The sequence below is a fragment of the Rhinolophus ferrumequinum genome, chromosome 11, assembly GCF_004115265.2.
Source record: "Rhinolophus ferrumequinum isolate MPI-CBG mRhiFer1 chromosome 11, mRhiFer1_v1.p, whole genome shotgun sequence".
Classification (NCBI taxonomy): Eukaryota; Metazoa; Chordata; class Mammalia; order Chiroptera; family Rhinolophidae; genus Rhinolophus; species Rhinolophus ferrumequinum.
The window spans coordinates 4,608,239-4,625,135 of record NC_046294.1 but is presented as its reverse complement, the minus strand read 5'-3'; the positions used below and the strand labels follow the sequence as shown (position 1 = coordinate 4,625,135).

Here is a 16,897-nt window from a genome sequence, read left to right as displayed (position 1 = left end):
GAGTCCTCTTCCACGCTGACTTAGGTTGTCGGCAGAATTCAGTTCCTTATGGTTGTAGCACTGAGGTCCCGTTTTCCTGCTGGTCATCAGCCGGAGCCACTGTCAGCTCCTGGTTTGCCTTCCTCCAGACCAGCAGGAGACAGGCTCTCTGCCACGTGGCCTTCTTTTCAAGGACTCCCCTAATCAGTTCAGGCCCACCTGCAATCTTCCTTTGGATTAGCTGACTGGGAACCCCATCACGGCGTGTTTTCCTGCCACATCCTGTGGTCCTGCCCACACTGACCAGGAGGGCGTGAGAGCCTGGGGGGTCAGCTTTGCATTCCGTCTACCACGGCCATGTTCTACTTGTTAGAAGAAAACCACTAGGTCCACTCCACAACCAAAGGGAGGAGATGACACAACAGTGTGCAGGGTCAAGGGTCAGAGCTCACTGCGAGCCGTGTTAGGAGCTGCTCCCACACGTACCTATTTAACAGCTTCTTTCTCAAAGCTGGGGAAGGTGTCTGGAGGGGTGTCTAATCCTGCCCTTTCAGAGTCTGTTGCTTTTCATTCCCAGTGCTTTGTTTCCTCGTGTGTTCTGTAATTTTGGATTGCGAGCTCAGCTTCAGAGGGGCTTTACCTGGGTGGCTGGGCATCAGGGATCCATCTAGAAAGATTTTCTGTGTGTTTTTGTCAGGAGCCCCAAGGGTGCCACTAAGCCATAACTGCTTTTTAATGCTAATTTCTCAACTTTGGGGTTTGTAGACAATCCAGATGGGATGACCACTTTGCGGGAACATCAAACTTATATAAAGGAGGCCTGAAAACACAAAATTCTCATGGGAAATGTTTTCCCCAACCAGAGCGCAAATTTCCTTACATCTTCCTGCACCTATGAGTGGAATTCCGTTGATCTTTTCCCCTAAAAGTGTTGCTTATCCATGGTCCTGAGTTTTTGCATGGCCTGAATAGCAAGCCCCTGTCTCAGAAAGGCCCAGCCCTCAGCCTGTGGCCATCAGAACTCCAGCCCGTGGTCTCAGAGCCCAGTCCCTCTTCTCTGTAATCGGGGTTCCAGGTCCTGCTTCAGGACACCAGGGAACTTTGCTTACTCTCTTGAGAACTTAGTTCTATACTTAAAAAGAAGTTTGTTTCTTATCTAGCATCTCTAGGGGTTTCTAGGAGACTTTTCAGGCTATCGAACTTGCTATTGAGAAGTTAGTCTTAGACTGTAGAGTCTTAGAATTATATAATTTAAAAATCTCCCTCAGGCAGATGGACAAAATCACAGAGGCAGAGGCCATGAATGGAGTCTGAGCTTCCACTCAGCAGTCCAGAACCTATACCCAGCCACCTTATCCAGACGTAACAAAGACAAGGGGAGATGACACCAATGTCAATGTCATGCCTTATGACCAGACTGGGAGTTGCCAAGGGGGGTGGGGGGTACTCACATCTGATAGCTCGGTTAACCTGCCCGCAGAAAGCCAGCCAGCTGGGGCTTGCCGCCATGACCAGTTACACTGCCTGTCCTGGGTGTGCGTGTGTATTGCCTGTCGTGTGTCTCATCCAAGTGCCAGGAGCAGCGCTGGGGCATGTGGAGTCTTACAGGGATTAAGAAGCATGATCAGAAGCCATGCTCTGTCCCGAGTGGCTACTCCATGCACCTTGGGCCACCCTCGCGACTGCTCAACCCCAATTTTTGTCCTACATCGAGATGGACGTTAGCAATGGCTCGGAACTCCGACGACTTGCGGACCCATCCCCACCCCCTTCGCTCCCCTGCTCCACCTTTCCAGGGGCCCACACTCTTCCTAACGGCCCCTGGCTTATTGTGTCTGGTCACCCATCCCCAACTGGAGTTTAGCTGGAATCCTGCCAGGAGGATGTTGCCACATCTATTGCTGGAGAACTCCTCCTCCATGCCAGACGCTGACAGGGAACCAGAAGCATAGAGAACTGGCGTTTCACCCAGCCCACGGGTCATACCTCGTGACCCTTTCTGGGCCGGCTTGTCATTGAAAGTCTGCGCATTAGGCAGACAGCTTTCGGTCCTTCACTTGCCTGAGTGTACAGGCCACCTGGTGGGGAGGCTGGGGAGAGGTGACTTGTGGCCCTCACTATAGCTGTAGCTCGCACTGTCCCCATGACTGCAGGGCCCCCAAATCTGCCAAAGACAACTTGGTAACTGGCTTGTGTTGGTTTGCAGCAGACTGGGGGTGGGGGGCCTCTATTTGCAGGCGCCAGAAACTGTGGTTTAATCATCTTCCATAGAGCTGGGCTCAGAAAGAATACAGCCAGTTGTCTAGGCAAGGCGGGGGGGTGGGGGGGGCCTGGGGACCAGTGAGGGACGCACTGTAGGTCTGTAACACCTGTAACACTAATAGCTGACATTTATGGAGATCTTACTCTGAGTGCTCAAACTTTCTCAGTTCCTGGCACACTTAGTGTTTCAGGAATTTTTCATGGTGCTCCTAGGCCAAAAGAAATATTCAACAGTCCTATTTATAAATTACTTCAGGTCCAGATAACTTAAGTATTTATGTTCTAATAAATTAGTCGATCATTTAGAAAATTAGAATTCACATCAATAAAGAAAAAAATGGTACTTTTATTCCATTCTTTAATATCAGTACTTACTGATCGACTGTGTGCCCTGGTTAGCTTCTCAAACCTGGAAAGCAGACTGGACACCCCCAGCCTCATTTCCTTTCCATGGTGATTTTAGCTTTTTATCCCCAAAACTACAGGAAATCCAGCTTCTCAGTTACGACGTGAAAGAAATGTGGACTGATCTAATGTTGAAACTGTGAACCACCTGGACCTTTTACTTTGCTCAGAAATTTAGAAAATTTAAAATATGCTCTGTCTCTTGTGAGTTTCCTGCCGAGGGATTTCACTCATGCCCTTTCAAAGATAACACTTTGCAGAGAAAGAACCTGAGGCTCAGACCGGCTCCAGCGCCCCCTAGAGGGTACTAAACAAAACTCAAGTGAGGGCAGTGAGGGGCGGAGACAGGGCAGGGGCGGAGACAGTTTATCTGTGGGAGAATCTAGGAGACCTGCTGCCGGAGTGAGCGTGGACAAGGGTCTGACCTTCAGCCAGGAGTGGAGGGGGTACAGAGTGAGGAATGTTGTGGCCCCAGCATCTGTTGGGGACTCCATGACACTACTGTAGCCTCCTTGCCTGTCCTAACCCAGGTGTTCAAAGCCTTCACAGTGGGGTCTCAGTCCCCTCTCCCATAGAAGGCGGGGTGAAGAAAGGGGCACCCTAAGGCTGTAGGAGGTCTGTGTCTCTAATGGGCATTGAGGCCAAGCCAGAAGGTAGTGGCCAAGTTTACCTGGGTTCAGACACCATTCCCCTGGCCTGTACTGGGCACAGGGTGACCCTAACAGGACTTAGAAGTGGACCCTGCTCTTCAAGGAGTCCCCTGTGGAGCTGTGGGCAGAAATACCCCAACGGGTAGAAAAAGGATGGGATGGGCAGGGAGGCTGAGCTTGCTTATGAAGACTACAGGAAGGGAGCAGCTGGACCTAAGCCTCTGGAATCTGTCCTATTTTCTAGACCCAGAAGGGACTGGCAGCTCGTCCGTCTCCACTATGATCCCCTCGGCACTTCTCCTGGGCAGTGGGGGTGGGACTGGCCAAAGCTGGTGGGTCCCGGGAGTGGCGGGGCTTTCAGGACGCTGAACGACATGATGGGTGGGGTTTAGGGTACCCTCCCTGACACACGCAAGTCAAGGCCTGACGACTGTGCCTCAGAGGCTGGATCAGCCAGACACACATCCCGGGCGCACTCCGTACCCTCACGGTCTGAGATTTACCAGTCAGCACAATACAAAATCTCTTTATTGCTCACATTCTATAAAAAGTCGTGCCCCTTGGTGGGCCATGAGGATAGGATATGCAGAGCAAGAAACGCGCTCAGTTCAGGATTGTAGCTGAGAGCTGGTGCTGGCCTGGGGGAGGGGTGCAGCAAGAGGACCCAGTCCCTGCTCCGGGGCTGGGGCACGTGCTGGGGGGCAACGGACCTGGGGAGGAGATCATGGAGAGCGGCCCCTCCGGGGGGTGGGTTCAGCTGTGCTCTCACGAACCCTAGGCCTGGCCGAGGGGTCTCAGAGTGCCACCTCACCGAGGAGGGGGCTAAGGAGCGGATCCAAGCTCCAGGTGGTCCTGGGCTCCCGGAGCATTCCCAGACATTGGGGAAAAGGGACAGAGGCTCCTTCCTGAAAATGGCTCAGGAATCAGAGGGAACCCCTGACCTGAAACGCGGTAAACTGAGGCCGTCTAGCAGTCTGGGCCTCTCACTGCTCCTCCGGCCCGTCGCCTCCCTGCGCCTGTTCGTAAGGGCAAGGACGGCGGCAGAAGCCGGCTGGCTCTGGACCGGGTCGGGGCCCCGCGGGCAGCGCCGCGTCCTCCTCCCCGCCTTCCCCTCGGCGGCCACCGCCGCCCGCGCCGCACTCGCCCTCGGCGTCGCTCTCGTCGGAGTTATCCTCCTCCAGATAGCGGTAGCCACGCACCTTGTGCTGGGGCCGCGGGATGCGGGGCTGGCGCGGGACCACGCCCTGCCGCAGCTTCTGCTCCATCATCATATAGGAGACCGCGGCCACCAACAGTGTCAGCAGCAGCACAGCCAGTTTGGCCTGGGCACACAGGGAGAGATGCTGGGGACCTGCTGGCCGCCGCCCCCAGTCCACAGGCCCAGCCCCTCACCCGGATGGGCCCACTCCCACGGAGCACTCGCCAGCGCATCTCCTCTGCATGCTACTCTCCTCCCGCAGACACCCATGCCACTTGTTTCCTCCTGCCGGCAAGGCTCAAACCCCAGCTAAGCCCCCTTATAGGCAGATGTGAAGATGCTGATTAGTGCGGAACACAGGCCTGGCACCCCCACCCCTTACCGGGGCTTAGATCACTCTCACCCTTACTCGATGTAGGACCGTAAGTAATGTTTCTCAGACGGTTATGACTGTAACCCAGTCAGAAAGAATTCCCCGTCATAAGTCAGCACCTACACACATAGTCGCATGCATACTCCCTGCTATTTTCTATTCTGTTTTTTAAAATGTTGGTCAGGATCTGCTAAACGGAGCCATCACTTGGATGGGAGCTCAGCACAAGGACCCCTGAGGGCAGGCCATGAAGGGAAACAGCCTCAGCATCTCTCTGGGAGCCCGACATCTGTTGAACAGGTTATCCAGCTACCCACAAGGCGGCTGGGATGTGCCCACAGGCAAAGAAACTGGGAACCCCTTCAGACACAGGTAAACTGAGGCCCTCAGGAGATAAGGCAGTAACCGAAAGCTGGATTTGGGGTCACCCAGCGGTCTTGGCCCAGGGCCCAACCCTTGTGGAGTAGTGCCCATCAGGGGCTGTGAGGCCAGAAGGTATCTGGTGCCTTAATGGGGGTGTGTGGGATGCCTAACGCCCCAGAGACTCTTCTCCTACCCAGCTCAGCCTCACCTTCATGGGCAGGCTGGAGCCCAGGTATACCACAAAGATGGCCACGGCCTGCCACCAGTGGTAGATGGTAAAGATGAAGTCTTGTCGCTCTTTGTCCTCATACAGGATTCCCAGCAGTGCTATGGGCGGGCAGGACAGGGCAGGAAGGGGAAAGTTGTCAACCAGGGTCCAGGGTGCTTGATCTCCCACCTGTGACTCTCCTAGGCCTCGGGCCGGTGGGAGCACCTACAATGCTGTTGGACAGGTCCTGGCCTGCCCCCTAGTGGAGATCCTGGTTATCACGCTGCCGGGGGAACTGGGCAGAGGAAGGAGCAGGTGAGATGAGACCCAATGCAGGAGGGCTTTGTTCTGTGACACATGTGGCCTCAAAAGTGGAAAGTTTTATGTGCAGTCCCATCCTGTCCTCTGCCAGACCCCAGGAGCTCAAAGCCAGACATACAAAGACGGTTTCTCCGTCTCACTCAGGGCTCAGGGAAGGCACCCTGCTTGCAGCAACAAGCTTTCTACAAATCAAACCTGAAGTTGGGAGGTTTGAACTGGTTTTGAAACCAAAAAAAAAAAAAAAAACCCTCGCTGGGGTGGGCAGAAGGAGCACCGGACAGGGAGTAGGGGGACTCAGACTCCACTCTCAGGAAAACAAGGTGGAGAGAGTTGGTACAGAGATGCAGATTCAAACATTGGCTCTGTGGGTGACTTGGGGCAAGTTAACTCCCTAGGGCCACTTCTCCCATCTGGAAAATGAGATGCCACCTCTATGTTAAGTTGTGAGGTTTAAATGCGAGGAAGCCCACACGGCACCTGGCAAATTGTACCCTCGCTTGCAGGGGATGTCTGTGCTGCTCCCACCCCCCTGAGGTAGCTACAGAGTCCCCTGCCCAGCCATGCCAGTGCCCATGGCTATACTCACTGCTGAGCCCCGTCTTGTTGAGGGCACTGCCCACACCCCAGAGGACGGCTGCTACATACAGGATCCAGACGTGTTGCAGGACCCGAGGTTTGGGGGCCCAGAAAAAGAGGCTTACAGTGAGCAACAGGTGCAGTCCGGCCCCAGACACCAGGGGCACCTGGCGTGGCAGCCACAGCCCCAGCAGGCCCAGCACTGAGGCGGCTGAGGCACCCAGGCTGTAAGCCACGAGGAGGTACGGCAGGCGTTCCAGCCCCACTGAGCACACACCATAACACTGGGGGAACAGAGGTGAGAGCGTGCGGTCAGCTGGCCCAGGTTCTGGCTCCCCCCACCTCTGGGCCACCTTGACGCTAACTCCCTTCGAGCCTCATGGGAAGGTTCTGGGGAGACAGACAATGAGAAAATGCTTGGACATTGTCCCCAGACGCCAGGGCTGCACCCGGCATGGAATCAAATGCTTTATGGGCATTATCTCATCTCAGGGGTGAAAGTTGTTACTAGACTCACTTCACAGATGAGGAAACTGAGGCTCAGGAGGTTAAAATAATTTGTTCAAAGTAAAGGAGGAATAAGGAAAGAGAAGGAAGAGGGACGGACCTATATGGGACATACCTGTACATACTTATACATACATTCAAAACTTATTCGCTGTTTATCTGAAATTCAAATTGAACCGGACCTCCTGTATTTTTTCTGGCAACCCTATGCAGGCTGTACTTACCAGGGCGAGACCAGTGCAGGCAAATAGCACCTCGAAGCCGCTGTAGATAAAGAAGGGCACGAGGTGGCGCAAGCGGAAGTCGCGCACGTGCTTAAAGGGGAGCTGGAAGATGTTGCCCCAGCCCACGCTGCGCAGGTCGATCTCTTCCGTGGGCCGATAGGCGGCACCGCACAGGCCCAGCACCTGCGAACCCGCGCCGTGAGGGGGCGGGCAGCCAGGCCCCTCGGCCCCGCCCCCGGGCCTCAGCCCCGCCTCTCAGCCCAGACCCCGCCCCTAGACACATCTCGGCGTTGCCTCCCAGTTCCGCCTCTAGGCTAAGGCCACGCTCTAGCCATGCCCCCAAGTCTTAGTTCTGCCTCCAGTACCGCCCCCGAGTTTGAGCCACACCTTCCGACTCTCGCAGGTCACAGCCTATCCTCTCCGACCCTGTCTCCATTTCAACCCCAGACCAGACCTGATTCCCCTCCAACTCCAGCCTCAGTCATCACAGGAATCAATCAAGCTAGGCCTCCCCAGGACTCAGCCCTGGTTCCCGACTCAGACCACGCCTCTAAGTCGCAACCTTGCCCAGGCCGCCAGCCAGACACCCAGACTGCACCTCTTTCTCCCCGCCTCTGTCCCCAGACTTCATTGACTCCACCCCACCCCCATCCCAGGCCGCACCAGCAACATGGCTAGGAAGGCCACCGCCATGAGCACGCTCTCCACCACAATGAGGTTTCGGCTCCGCGGCAGCATCTGTAGAACCGTTTTGTTGAAGCCGATGAGGATGCCCTGGCTGTTAGTGCCTGAGAAGGGGCCGAGGGGACATCATGAGGGAGGGCGTAGGGCATACTGTCAACTCAGCCACAAAGTGCAACAAAGCAGATGGGGAGGTGGGGAGGATTAAAGAGGGCGGTGAGGACAATGCGTGCAAAGGCAGAGTTTCTTTGGGGAGCAGTTCGGAGGTGAGGGCCACTAGGGTTGACGTACCCCAAGGAAAGGAGCACCTTCTCCCATCTCCCTTTCTGCCCTATTGCCCCAGGCTGGGGGAGGGGCACCAGTCCATATGCCACCTCCAAACTTTTACCCTGCACTGACTGAGCTCTGAGGGTATGCTTGACCCTGACAGAGATCCCACAGGCAGCTTCATCCCAGATGGCACCTTCTCCAGGCAACCTTCCCTGACTGGACGAGGTGCCATCTGTCCCCAGTCAGGTTCTAACTACATATTCTCTGTGCCTCAGCCACCAGAACTATGGAATACTGGACCCTCAGCCCAGAATTCTGTGAGAGAGCATCCTCTCTGCCCTCAAGTGCCCAGGGTCTGCTAGATAACTCAATGCGGAGGTGAGCAGGACTTGGGGACCCCACCCCCATGAGGACTAACCGCAGCTCTGCACGTTGTACAGCGTGTGGTTCAGGTCATACAGATAGTGGTTCAGGAAGTAGATCATGGGCAGCTGGGCGCAGGCGAAGCTCAGCTGTGGGCAGGAGGACAATTTGGGCCAGGCTTGGAGCATGGAACCAGGCAGGGGGCACAGGCATGAACTGGGAGGGGTCTGGGCACAACTTGGGGGTACAGGAGCCCTCCCACCTCTGGTGGCAGCTTGGTGGTAGGAAGGAGTGCCCAATGCAGGAGGATTCCCCCTGGTCAGCACTGTGGAAAGGGAGGGGATGAGGTCTCAGTCACTAGGGGTAAGCAAGCAGGAGTTGGCCCAAGAAGTTCAGCAGTACTACAGGACTTAAAAGACTATATGGAGTGGGCTCCAATGTCTGGGTTCTCGGGCTGGAATACACACACCCCCAGGGCCCCATATGTGATACTCACATGAAAGAAGCTATAGAAGATGGCTTGGAAGACCAGGAGATAGGGTGCGTGGGAGCCCCGAGGTGGGCGCTGCTGGGGGCCCTGCTCATCCCTTTCCTTGTAGTGGGAGTACTCGTAATACTTCTGGGCCATCCTGGACCACAAAGGAAAGAAGGCTCTTCCCAGCTCAACCTCTACCTGATACTGCTGCTTCCTGCAGGGGCTTCCTAGCCAGCCCCTGCATCTCATGGATGGGGAAACTGAGGCCCAGAGGACAGAAGGGCTGATCCAAGGTCCCCCAGCCAAGGTTGCCAATGCAACAGAGGGTCGGCCCAGCCTCCAGCCTCCCACCCTGCTGCCCACCAAGCTCACCTGGTGATGTAGTTGCCCATGGAGGCCCAAAGAGGTACGATGGCCATGCCCAGGGCCACTGCTGAGGGCACGAGCGTGTAGTAGCGCTCCCAGTAGTTGGTGGAGACAAAGAGGGCATAGATGCCCACGCCTAGGAACATCATCCACTTGGTGCCAAAAAACCTGTGGGAAGTGGGAGGGATGCTGGTGCCACGGGCCCACCCAGACTACCATGGCCCAATACCCGAATGGCCACAACTCCCAGCTCACGAGACTGTGTGAGGCGGAAAAAGACCCCTGGCCTTGGAGTCAAGGGCTCTCAGATGGAGTCTCAGAGAAACAGACTTCCTGAGTGGCCTTCAGGCAAGCCAGTGTATCCACACACCCGAGTCCACAGCTGTAATGTGGGCATGGAGCCCAAAGCACAAGGCTCCCTTGGCCACTGCAAAGATGGAAGCAGATACTGCAGGGTGAAGGTGTTATAAGTCAGTGGCTTATGGACATATCCAGCCCTCATTTGTGCTCTGGGCTGACTCACTAACCCCCTTCTCCACCCAAGCTATGTGCTGGGACTGCAGGGCCCAGGCACACGTCCAAGGGACTTGACCCAAGCTGGCTCAATGAAACCTAGGAGCAGAGAGAGGAAGAGGCTTCACTGCTGGCCAGTGGCAGGGCCCGCGCCCTGGCGTCCCTTCTTCCCTGCCCACTGCTCTTGCAGTCCATGTGGTCAATCAGGATGGTTCCTCCTCTCTGGCCCCTAGGAAAACAACCTTGCTGGCTCTGGGAAAATGCCACATCGTGTTCAAACGAGGCTGACAAGTGATTAAAAAAAAAGGTCCATTCAGAGCATGGAGGCTGGTCAGGCTAAAAACCACCACCAGATCTTTGCTTTTGTTTAAGTATTTGTGCTCATTAGTTCCCTTTGGGTTCCAGGAAGCTCAAAGCAAAATGACCCTGGTTTTCTGATACAATTACTTTGCTTTCTATCACAGGGCCCTAGTTCTTTTACTATCTTTATTTTGCCACATAAAAAATAGAGAGGCAGCCTCCCTGATCTATTTGGGGGAGGGCGGGTCACACAAAATGCACTGTACATTTTGATGGAGCAAAAAGGAAAAAGGGGCCGGCCCAGTGGCTCAGGCGGTTAGAGCTCCATGCTCCTAACTCCGAAGGCTGCCGGTTCGATTCCCACATGGGCCACTGGGCTCTCAACCACAAGGTTGCCAGTTCGATTCCTCGACAACCTCAAGGGATGGTGGGCTCCGCCCGCTGCAACTAAGATTGAACACGGCACCTTGAGCTGAGATGCCGCTGAGCTCCCGGATGGCTCAGTTGGTTGGAGTGCATCCTCTCAACCACAAGGTTGCCGGTTCAACTCCCGCAAGGGATAGTGGGCTGTGCCCCCTGCAACTAGCAACGGCAACTGGACCTGGAGCTGAGCTGCGCCCGACACAACTAAGACTGAAAGGACAACAACTTGAAACTGAACGGCACTCTCCACAACTAAGATTGAAAGGACAACAACTTGACTTGGAAAACCGGCCTGGAAGTACACACTGTTCCCCAATAAAGTCCTGTTCCCCTTCCCCAATAAAGTCTTAAAAAAAAAAATAAAGGAAAAAGGTAAAAACATTACTAGTCATTGCTGGTGAGGCTATGGTTTGAAAAATGACAGACAGCCACTGACCACGCAGACTGGCATAGCCCTTCAAAAATTCAGCCTGGTAGTTTGGGCAAGCATGGCGGTTTGAAGGTTTTCTGGCTTTACACCTTCAATCTGCCAGGTGCTGCCCGTGGGAGTTGGGCAAGCCGTTCTATACCTCGTTTTCTCCGTGTGTAAGATTCCAGCACCTATCTCAGATTGTAAGGAATGAGATAATACTTGTAAAGTACACAGCACATAAGAAATGAGATGAGTTAGCTATTGTTATTTATAATGACGGGTTTTAAGAGCCATAAAACCTTCCACATGCTTCTGACCGAGTAAGGGCACTGCTGGGAATGTATCCTGGATTTTTTTTCTTTTTAAATTTTAAGACGGGAACAGCTACAAAGCACAAAGTGAAAGGGAGAGGGACCTGCAATGTCCAACTCTGAGCCACAGCTGGGTGCCCACCTCTCTGCAGAAATTGCCACCATCACCAACTGTGATGGTGTCTTCACACTGTCTGGTGTCTGCTCCACTGTCTTCACCCACTGTGAAGACAGTGGAGCAGGCCAAGATGTGTGCAGTGAAAAGAAAGAAAGCAAAAGTGAACGTGGCACACACGTGTTCTGGTGACAAGGACGTAAACCTGATCCATGAATGCCGGTGGGAGAACCAAGTTAGCTGATTTACTAGAAGGTTTGGGTGGGATTTTCTTTTTTTCTGATTTCAGTTATGGTTCTAATACTGTTTGTGCAATTGTGATAAAGGAATTTGTTTAAGATAGGGGAACTGAAACACAACTAACTTGTCAACTGTTCTCTGGGTTCCATCTGAGCACAGATGTACCTCCTGGTGGGGAGGGCCTTGTGGAAGGGATATTTGCATTGGCCAGGAGGCTGGACCAGATGCCTGCAGGCTCACTCTAGAGCAGGCCCTCTGGGGCACCTGCCCAGCCATGCCCTTTCAGTGAGAAATGTCCCTCGACACCGGCCACAGATGATTGGGCAGTGGTAGGAGCCTGGGCCTTGCTGGCTGATCAGCTTCTCTCCAGATATTCTCCAGCCCTGAACCCAAAAAGGTCCCTGTGGCTCCTGGCCACAGAGCAGAGCAGGAACATAAGCTAAGGGAAGGAGCCGGAGTGAATTTCCATTGCTTGAAACCCAATGTGCCCTGGGCAAAGCTTGTTTCCTTCCCCAAACCCAGCTTTAACTCTTCTCTCTCACCCCTCCAGGTAGGCAAGGCCTCTCCCAACTGCTCGCTTCCCAAGACCACCAAAGCAGCTGAAGACCCCATGGTCCAACAGCCCCTGCACCCCTTCAAGATTGGGTGACAGCCCAGCCCTCAGGGGGACAGCAGTGTCGCACCTAATGAGCACAGGTGTGTAGAGGAGCGCGGCGATGGGCATCACATTGATGCCGATGAGCATTTTGTTGTCGATGTCGGGCAGCCCCATGTTGCCATACTTCACCTCGCGGTAGGTCTCATCATAGTGCAGAATCAGCTGCATCTGCAGGAGGCCTGGGGACAGGGAGCTGGCGTGGAGGGGGCGGCCTGGCTCGGGGTGCAACCAAGCAGAGGCTGGGACGCATTTACCAAAGGGATCCCCGATTCCAACGCCCATGAGGACAGAGGGAAGCCAGGCCGGGCCAGGCGTCTTGTCAGCCGCCTGTCAGCCGCCGCGGTGTCAGTGACTTGAATGCAGACCTCCACCCCACCTGCCTCGCTCTGCAGGTCTCTTGGACCCCCAGCGCTCCTGATTTCCAAGGCAGCAGACCTGCCCTGGGCGCCCATACCAGCACGATGGCTCTGGTTGGAACCTGGGGACACTGTACAGTATCACACCACCCTCACATGGCGGGGCCACAGCTGCAGCTGCGAGGGCAGCACACTGGGAAGTGAAAGAGGAAGGGAGGCCCACTGGCCCACTAAGGTTTCTCTTCCCAGACACGGTCTAGGGAAGTTAGGGCGGCAGGGTGGGTGGGAACGGGGAAGCCTTGGGATCAAGCGCCAGAGCCCGCTGGGCGGGCGGTCCCCCCTCGCCTAGCCCCACGTTGGGCCCGTAGTGGGCAGGTACCCAGGTAGACGCCGTAGGTGAGCATGCCGCCCGCGCTGGCCGCCAGCACGTTCTTGAGCACGCCAAGGCGCTTGCGGCGGTAGTAGCGGCGCTCCTCCTCCTCCTCGTTGTAGTTGGGGTACGCGCCCACCAGCTCGTCCAGCTGCGGGGTACGAACTGCATTTGCATCCGGCAGGGTGCCCTGGACTCCGCACCCCCAGCCCTTGCACTCCCGGTGCCCGCCACCCGGGCCACCCGCACCCCCGTCCCGGGGGAGACCCCGGCCCTCTGGGTCCCCGCATTCCCTCACGGTCCCCGTCCTCGCTCACCGGGGCCTCGGGCCCGTCGGGGACCCCGAGCCGGTCCTCATCTCCCTGCGGACCCGCGGCCCCCGCCACCGGGTAGAGTGGCGGCTCCGCCTCCATGGCCCGACCCCACTGGAGGACTTGTGGTGGCGAGCACGGGCGTCCCAGCAGCGGGGCCCGCCACTTCCTTCCTGCGGCCGGGAACTGCCCCCTCCCGGCCCCGCTCCGCCCTCGGGCCACCTATCCTGGGAGGGGCGGCCCCAGCACAGCTTGGGGCGCGTCGAGGGGGAGGAGGAAGGCAAGGGGGAGGAGGAAACGGGAGGAGGAAGGGGGGACGGGAGAGGTGTGTCCATGTGCGACCAGGACCCGGCCTCAGGGCTGTGAGATTCCAGTTCAAATCCCCGCTCACCCACTTCCTGGCTTTGTGACTTTGGGAATTAACTCCGCTTTTCTGTGCCTGTTTCCTCACCTGTAAAATGGGGATACTGGGCACTACATCCTAGGGCTATTGCGGGATTGAGTTAATGCAAAGCCTTAGAAAAGTGCCAGTCCCATAATCTGAATGTTACTACTGTCATCCCACCTCCAGCCCTCATTTGGTGTGTTTGCAGGTGTCCTCTGGCCAAAATAATTCTCCAGATAATCCACCAAAAGAAAACGGTTTATTTGGGAAAAGAAAGAGAAAACGGACCTGCCGAGGAAAAGGCAAGTGTGCTTGCACACGGAGGGCGTCCTCCGGCCGAAGAGGGCCGAGCCCAACATGGCCCCTCCTACATCGGCAGCCTCCACCCGCCTCTCCACCCCGTTACCACAGAGTTCAGCAGGAAGTCAAGACTAGAGAGTCAGCAACGGGCCCAAGTCCACCCGCAGTCCTCCCATCTCCATGGTTAAGTGTCCCAAGGTATCCGTTCACTTTCAACACAGGTAAGCAAAGAGCCCTCATAGCAGCCCCTAAGAGGGCTCCCATCACAGCTGGTACCCACCTCCCACACACTCTCCAGCTTCAGTTTGGGGACCTGCAAGTGGGAGCGCTGGCAGAACTCAAAATGGTGGTGGCTGCTGGACTACAGGGAGGTGACCCCATCACCACCCTGCAGCAGGATTCAGAGCCTCCTGCCCCCACCCTGCGGGCCACTGGGTCCAGGGATGTCAGGGGGAGCCCATGAAGTTCCCACCTTGCCTGAGCTGATGCTCCATAGCGCTGGCTGTCATCCTGGTTAAAAACCTGGGAAGCTTTTTAAACTATGCAGTCCCAGTATAGTCTCTTCAACAAGTGGTGTGGGGAAAACTGCATAATCACATGCAGACAAATGAAATTGAACCTCCGTTTTACACCACTTAATACAAAAGTTAACTCAAAATAGATCAAAGACTTAAACATAAGACCTGAGACAATAAAACTTCTAGAAGAAAATGTAATTCTATGACATTGATGTCGATCTCAGGAATAAAATAGCCAGTTATTTAACCAGCAAAATGGGTTTATTCAGGAATGGCAGAGGAATTGCAATTTAGGACAGGAAAGCTACAGCAAACCTTAGGCAAATCTGGAAAACAAAGGAGAGGAATGTTACTTGATAGAGAAAAGGGTGAGTTGAGAGGGACTGTCATAAACAATGTCCATTGGAGAAAACTGGGAATTTGAAGTGTAGTGGCTTTCCATTGGCGGAGTCATGGCAGTTTCTCATTGGCTGGGTCTCGTTCCATACCAGGAGATAATCTCCTCTCCTTCTGCTGGAGTAGCAAACTAGGCTTCTTCCTGTGGAGAAATGTAAGTGTAGGCTTCTTCCTGTTGGATTCTGCAGGGTGTGATGAGTGGTGGTATGTGAAAACTCCCCCTTCATGGCTTCCCAACTCCGTTTTAAATGAAGTTTCCTTTATTTCCACATTGGTCTTGGCAGTGATTTTTTTGATATGACACGAAAAGAACAAAAAAACAGAAGAAAAAAAATCAACAAGTGGGATCACATCAAACTTAACAGCTTCTGCACTGCAAAAGAAACAATAAAAATATACAGGCAATGTATAGACTAGGAGAGAATATTTGCAAACCATGTGCCAGATAAAGGGTTAATATCCAAAATTTATAAATAACTCATACAATTCAATAACAAAAAACAAAACAAGCAAACAATCCAATTTTAAAAATGGGCAGAGGAACTAAGTAGACATGTTTTTCCAAAGAATTGGCCAACAGGTACATGAAAAGGTACTCAACATCACTAATCATCAGGGAAATGCAAATCAAGACCACAATGAGATAACACCTCACATCTGTAAGAATGACTGTCATCAAGAAGATAAGAGGTGGGGCACATCGGTGGCTCAGTTGGTTAGAGCGCGAGCTCTGGGCTGCTGGTACACTTCCCACATGGGCCAGCGACTTGCGCCCTCCGCAACTAGAATGAAGTCAATGAGCTGCCGCTCAGCTGCCAGGTGTCCGATGGCTCAATTGGAGTGCAGGCTCTAGACTATAAGGCTGCTAGGTTCGACTCCTCCACTCCCACAAGGGATGGTGGACTCTGCCCCCCGCAACTAAGATTGAACACAGCACCTTGAGCTGAGCTGCCGCTGAGCTCCCAGATGGCTCAGTTGGTTGGAGCGCGTCCTCTCAACCACAAGGTTGCCAGCTCGACTCCCGCAAGGGATGGTGGGCTGCACCCCCTGCAACTAACAACAGCAACTGGACCTGGAGCTGCGCTGCGCCCTCCACAACTAAGATTGAAAGGACAGCAATTTGACTTGGAAAAGTCCCGGAAGTGCACACTGTTCCCCAATAAAGTCTTGTTCCCCTTCCCCAATAAATTCTTAAAAAAAAAAAAAAAAGACAAGAGGTAACAAGTGTTGTCCCGGATATAGAGAAAAGGGAACTCTTGTGCACTGTTAGTGAAATTGTAAACTGTTCCAGCCATTCTGGAGAACAGTATGAACTATTTATTTCCTTTCTAATTTTCTGTGGTTTAATTGTCCCCTCAGACGACTGCTCACCATGCACCCTGCATGCAAAGGGTTGTGTCAGGCACTTAGCAGGTATTCAAAAAGTGTGAGTGGATGGATGGAGAAGTGAATGGTTGGCAATTATCCACCTCAGACGGGTTGCTGGGAAGGGGGAGAGCTGGGTGTGTGGAGGGCATGAGTTTGCAGAGGTTTCAGGCTGCGAGGTGATGGAACTTTCTCAGACCACACCCAGGTGCAGATGTTGAGACAGGTTGATTAGTATGTCGCTAGGTAGACAGGGAGGTCCCTGGTGGAATAAACAAAGACAGCCATATCGTAAAACTCCAGGTTTTGAAATTACTCCTTCGCTCCAGCACAAAATGTAACAGCGCCTTGAAGTTAATCATAAAATTCCTTTTGCCCTGACAAACAGAACAGATCTGATAGATAGAAATAGGTTATTTTGCTAATCCCTTTGGATGGGCTAACAGAACAAACCTGGCAGATGAATTCCATTAAAAGGCGCAGGCGCCCCTTCCCCAAACAGGCAAGGGAAGGTATAAAAGTAAGAGCTTTTGACAACTGAAATCTATGTAATTCTACTAACAATTGTCACCCCAATAAATTAAAAAAAAAAAAAAAAAGTAAGAGCTTTTGCCTCAGTCAGGGGGCACCCCTATTCGGGACCCCCTCCCGCTCGGGAGCGCTGACCCTTTGTTTTCAATAAACTATCTTTTTTTTTTTAAGA

At 54.0% G+C, this 16,897-nt stretch overlaps 1 protein-coding gene across 1 annotated transcript; it reads right to left on the bottom strand.

Moving 5' to 3' along the window:
• Positions 1-3,802: 3,802 nt before the first annotated feature.
• UNC93B1 (unc-93 homolog B1, TLR signaling regulator) lies at positions 3,803-13,439 on the bottom strand. Its single transcript, XM_033121379.1, has 11 exons — positions 13,237-13,439; positions 12,929-13,070; positions 12,219-12,372; positions 9,228-9,389; positions 8,877-9,009; positions 8,436-8,529; positions 7,730-7,854; positions 7,067-7,249; positions 6,346-6,619; positions 5,439-5,557; positions 3,803-4,618 (listed from the first exon to the last, which is right to left on the bottom strand). The coding sequence occupies exons 1-11, from the start codon at positions 13,330-13,332 to the stop codon at positions 4,280-4,282; spliced, it is 1,821 nt and encodes a 606-aa protein (XP_032977270.1). The 5' UTR covers positions 13,333-13,439; the 3' UTR covers positions 3,803-4,279.
• Between the last annotated feature and the right edge of the window lie 3,458 nt (positions 13,440-16,897).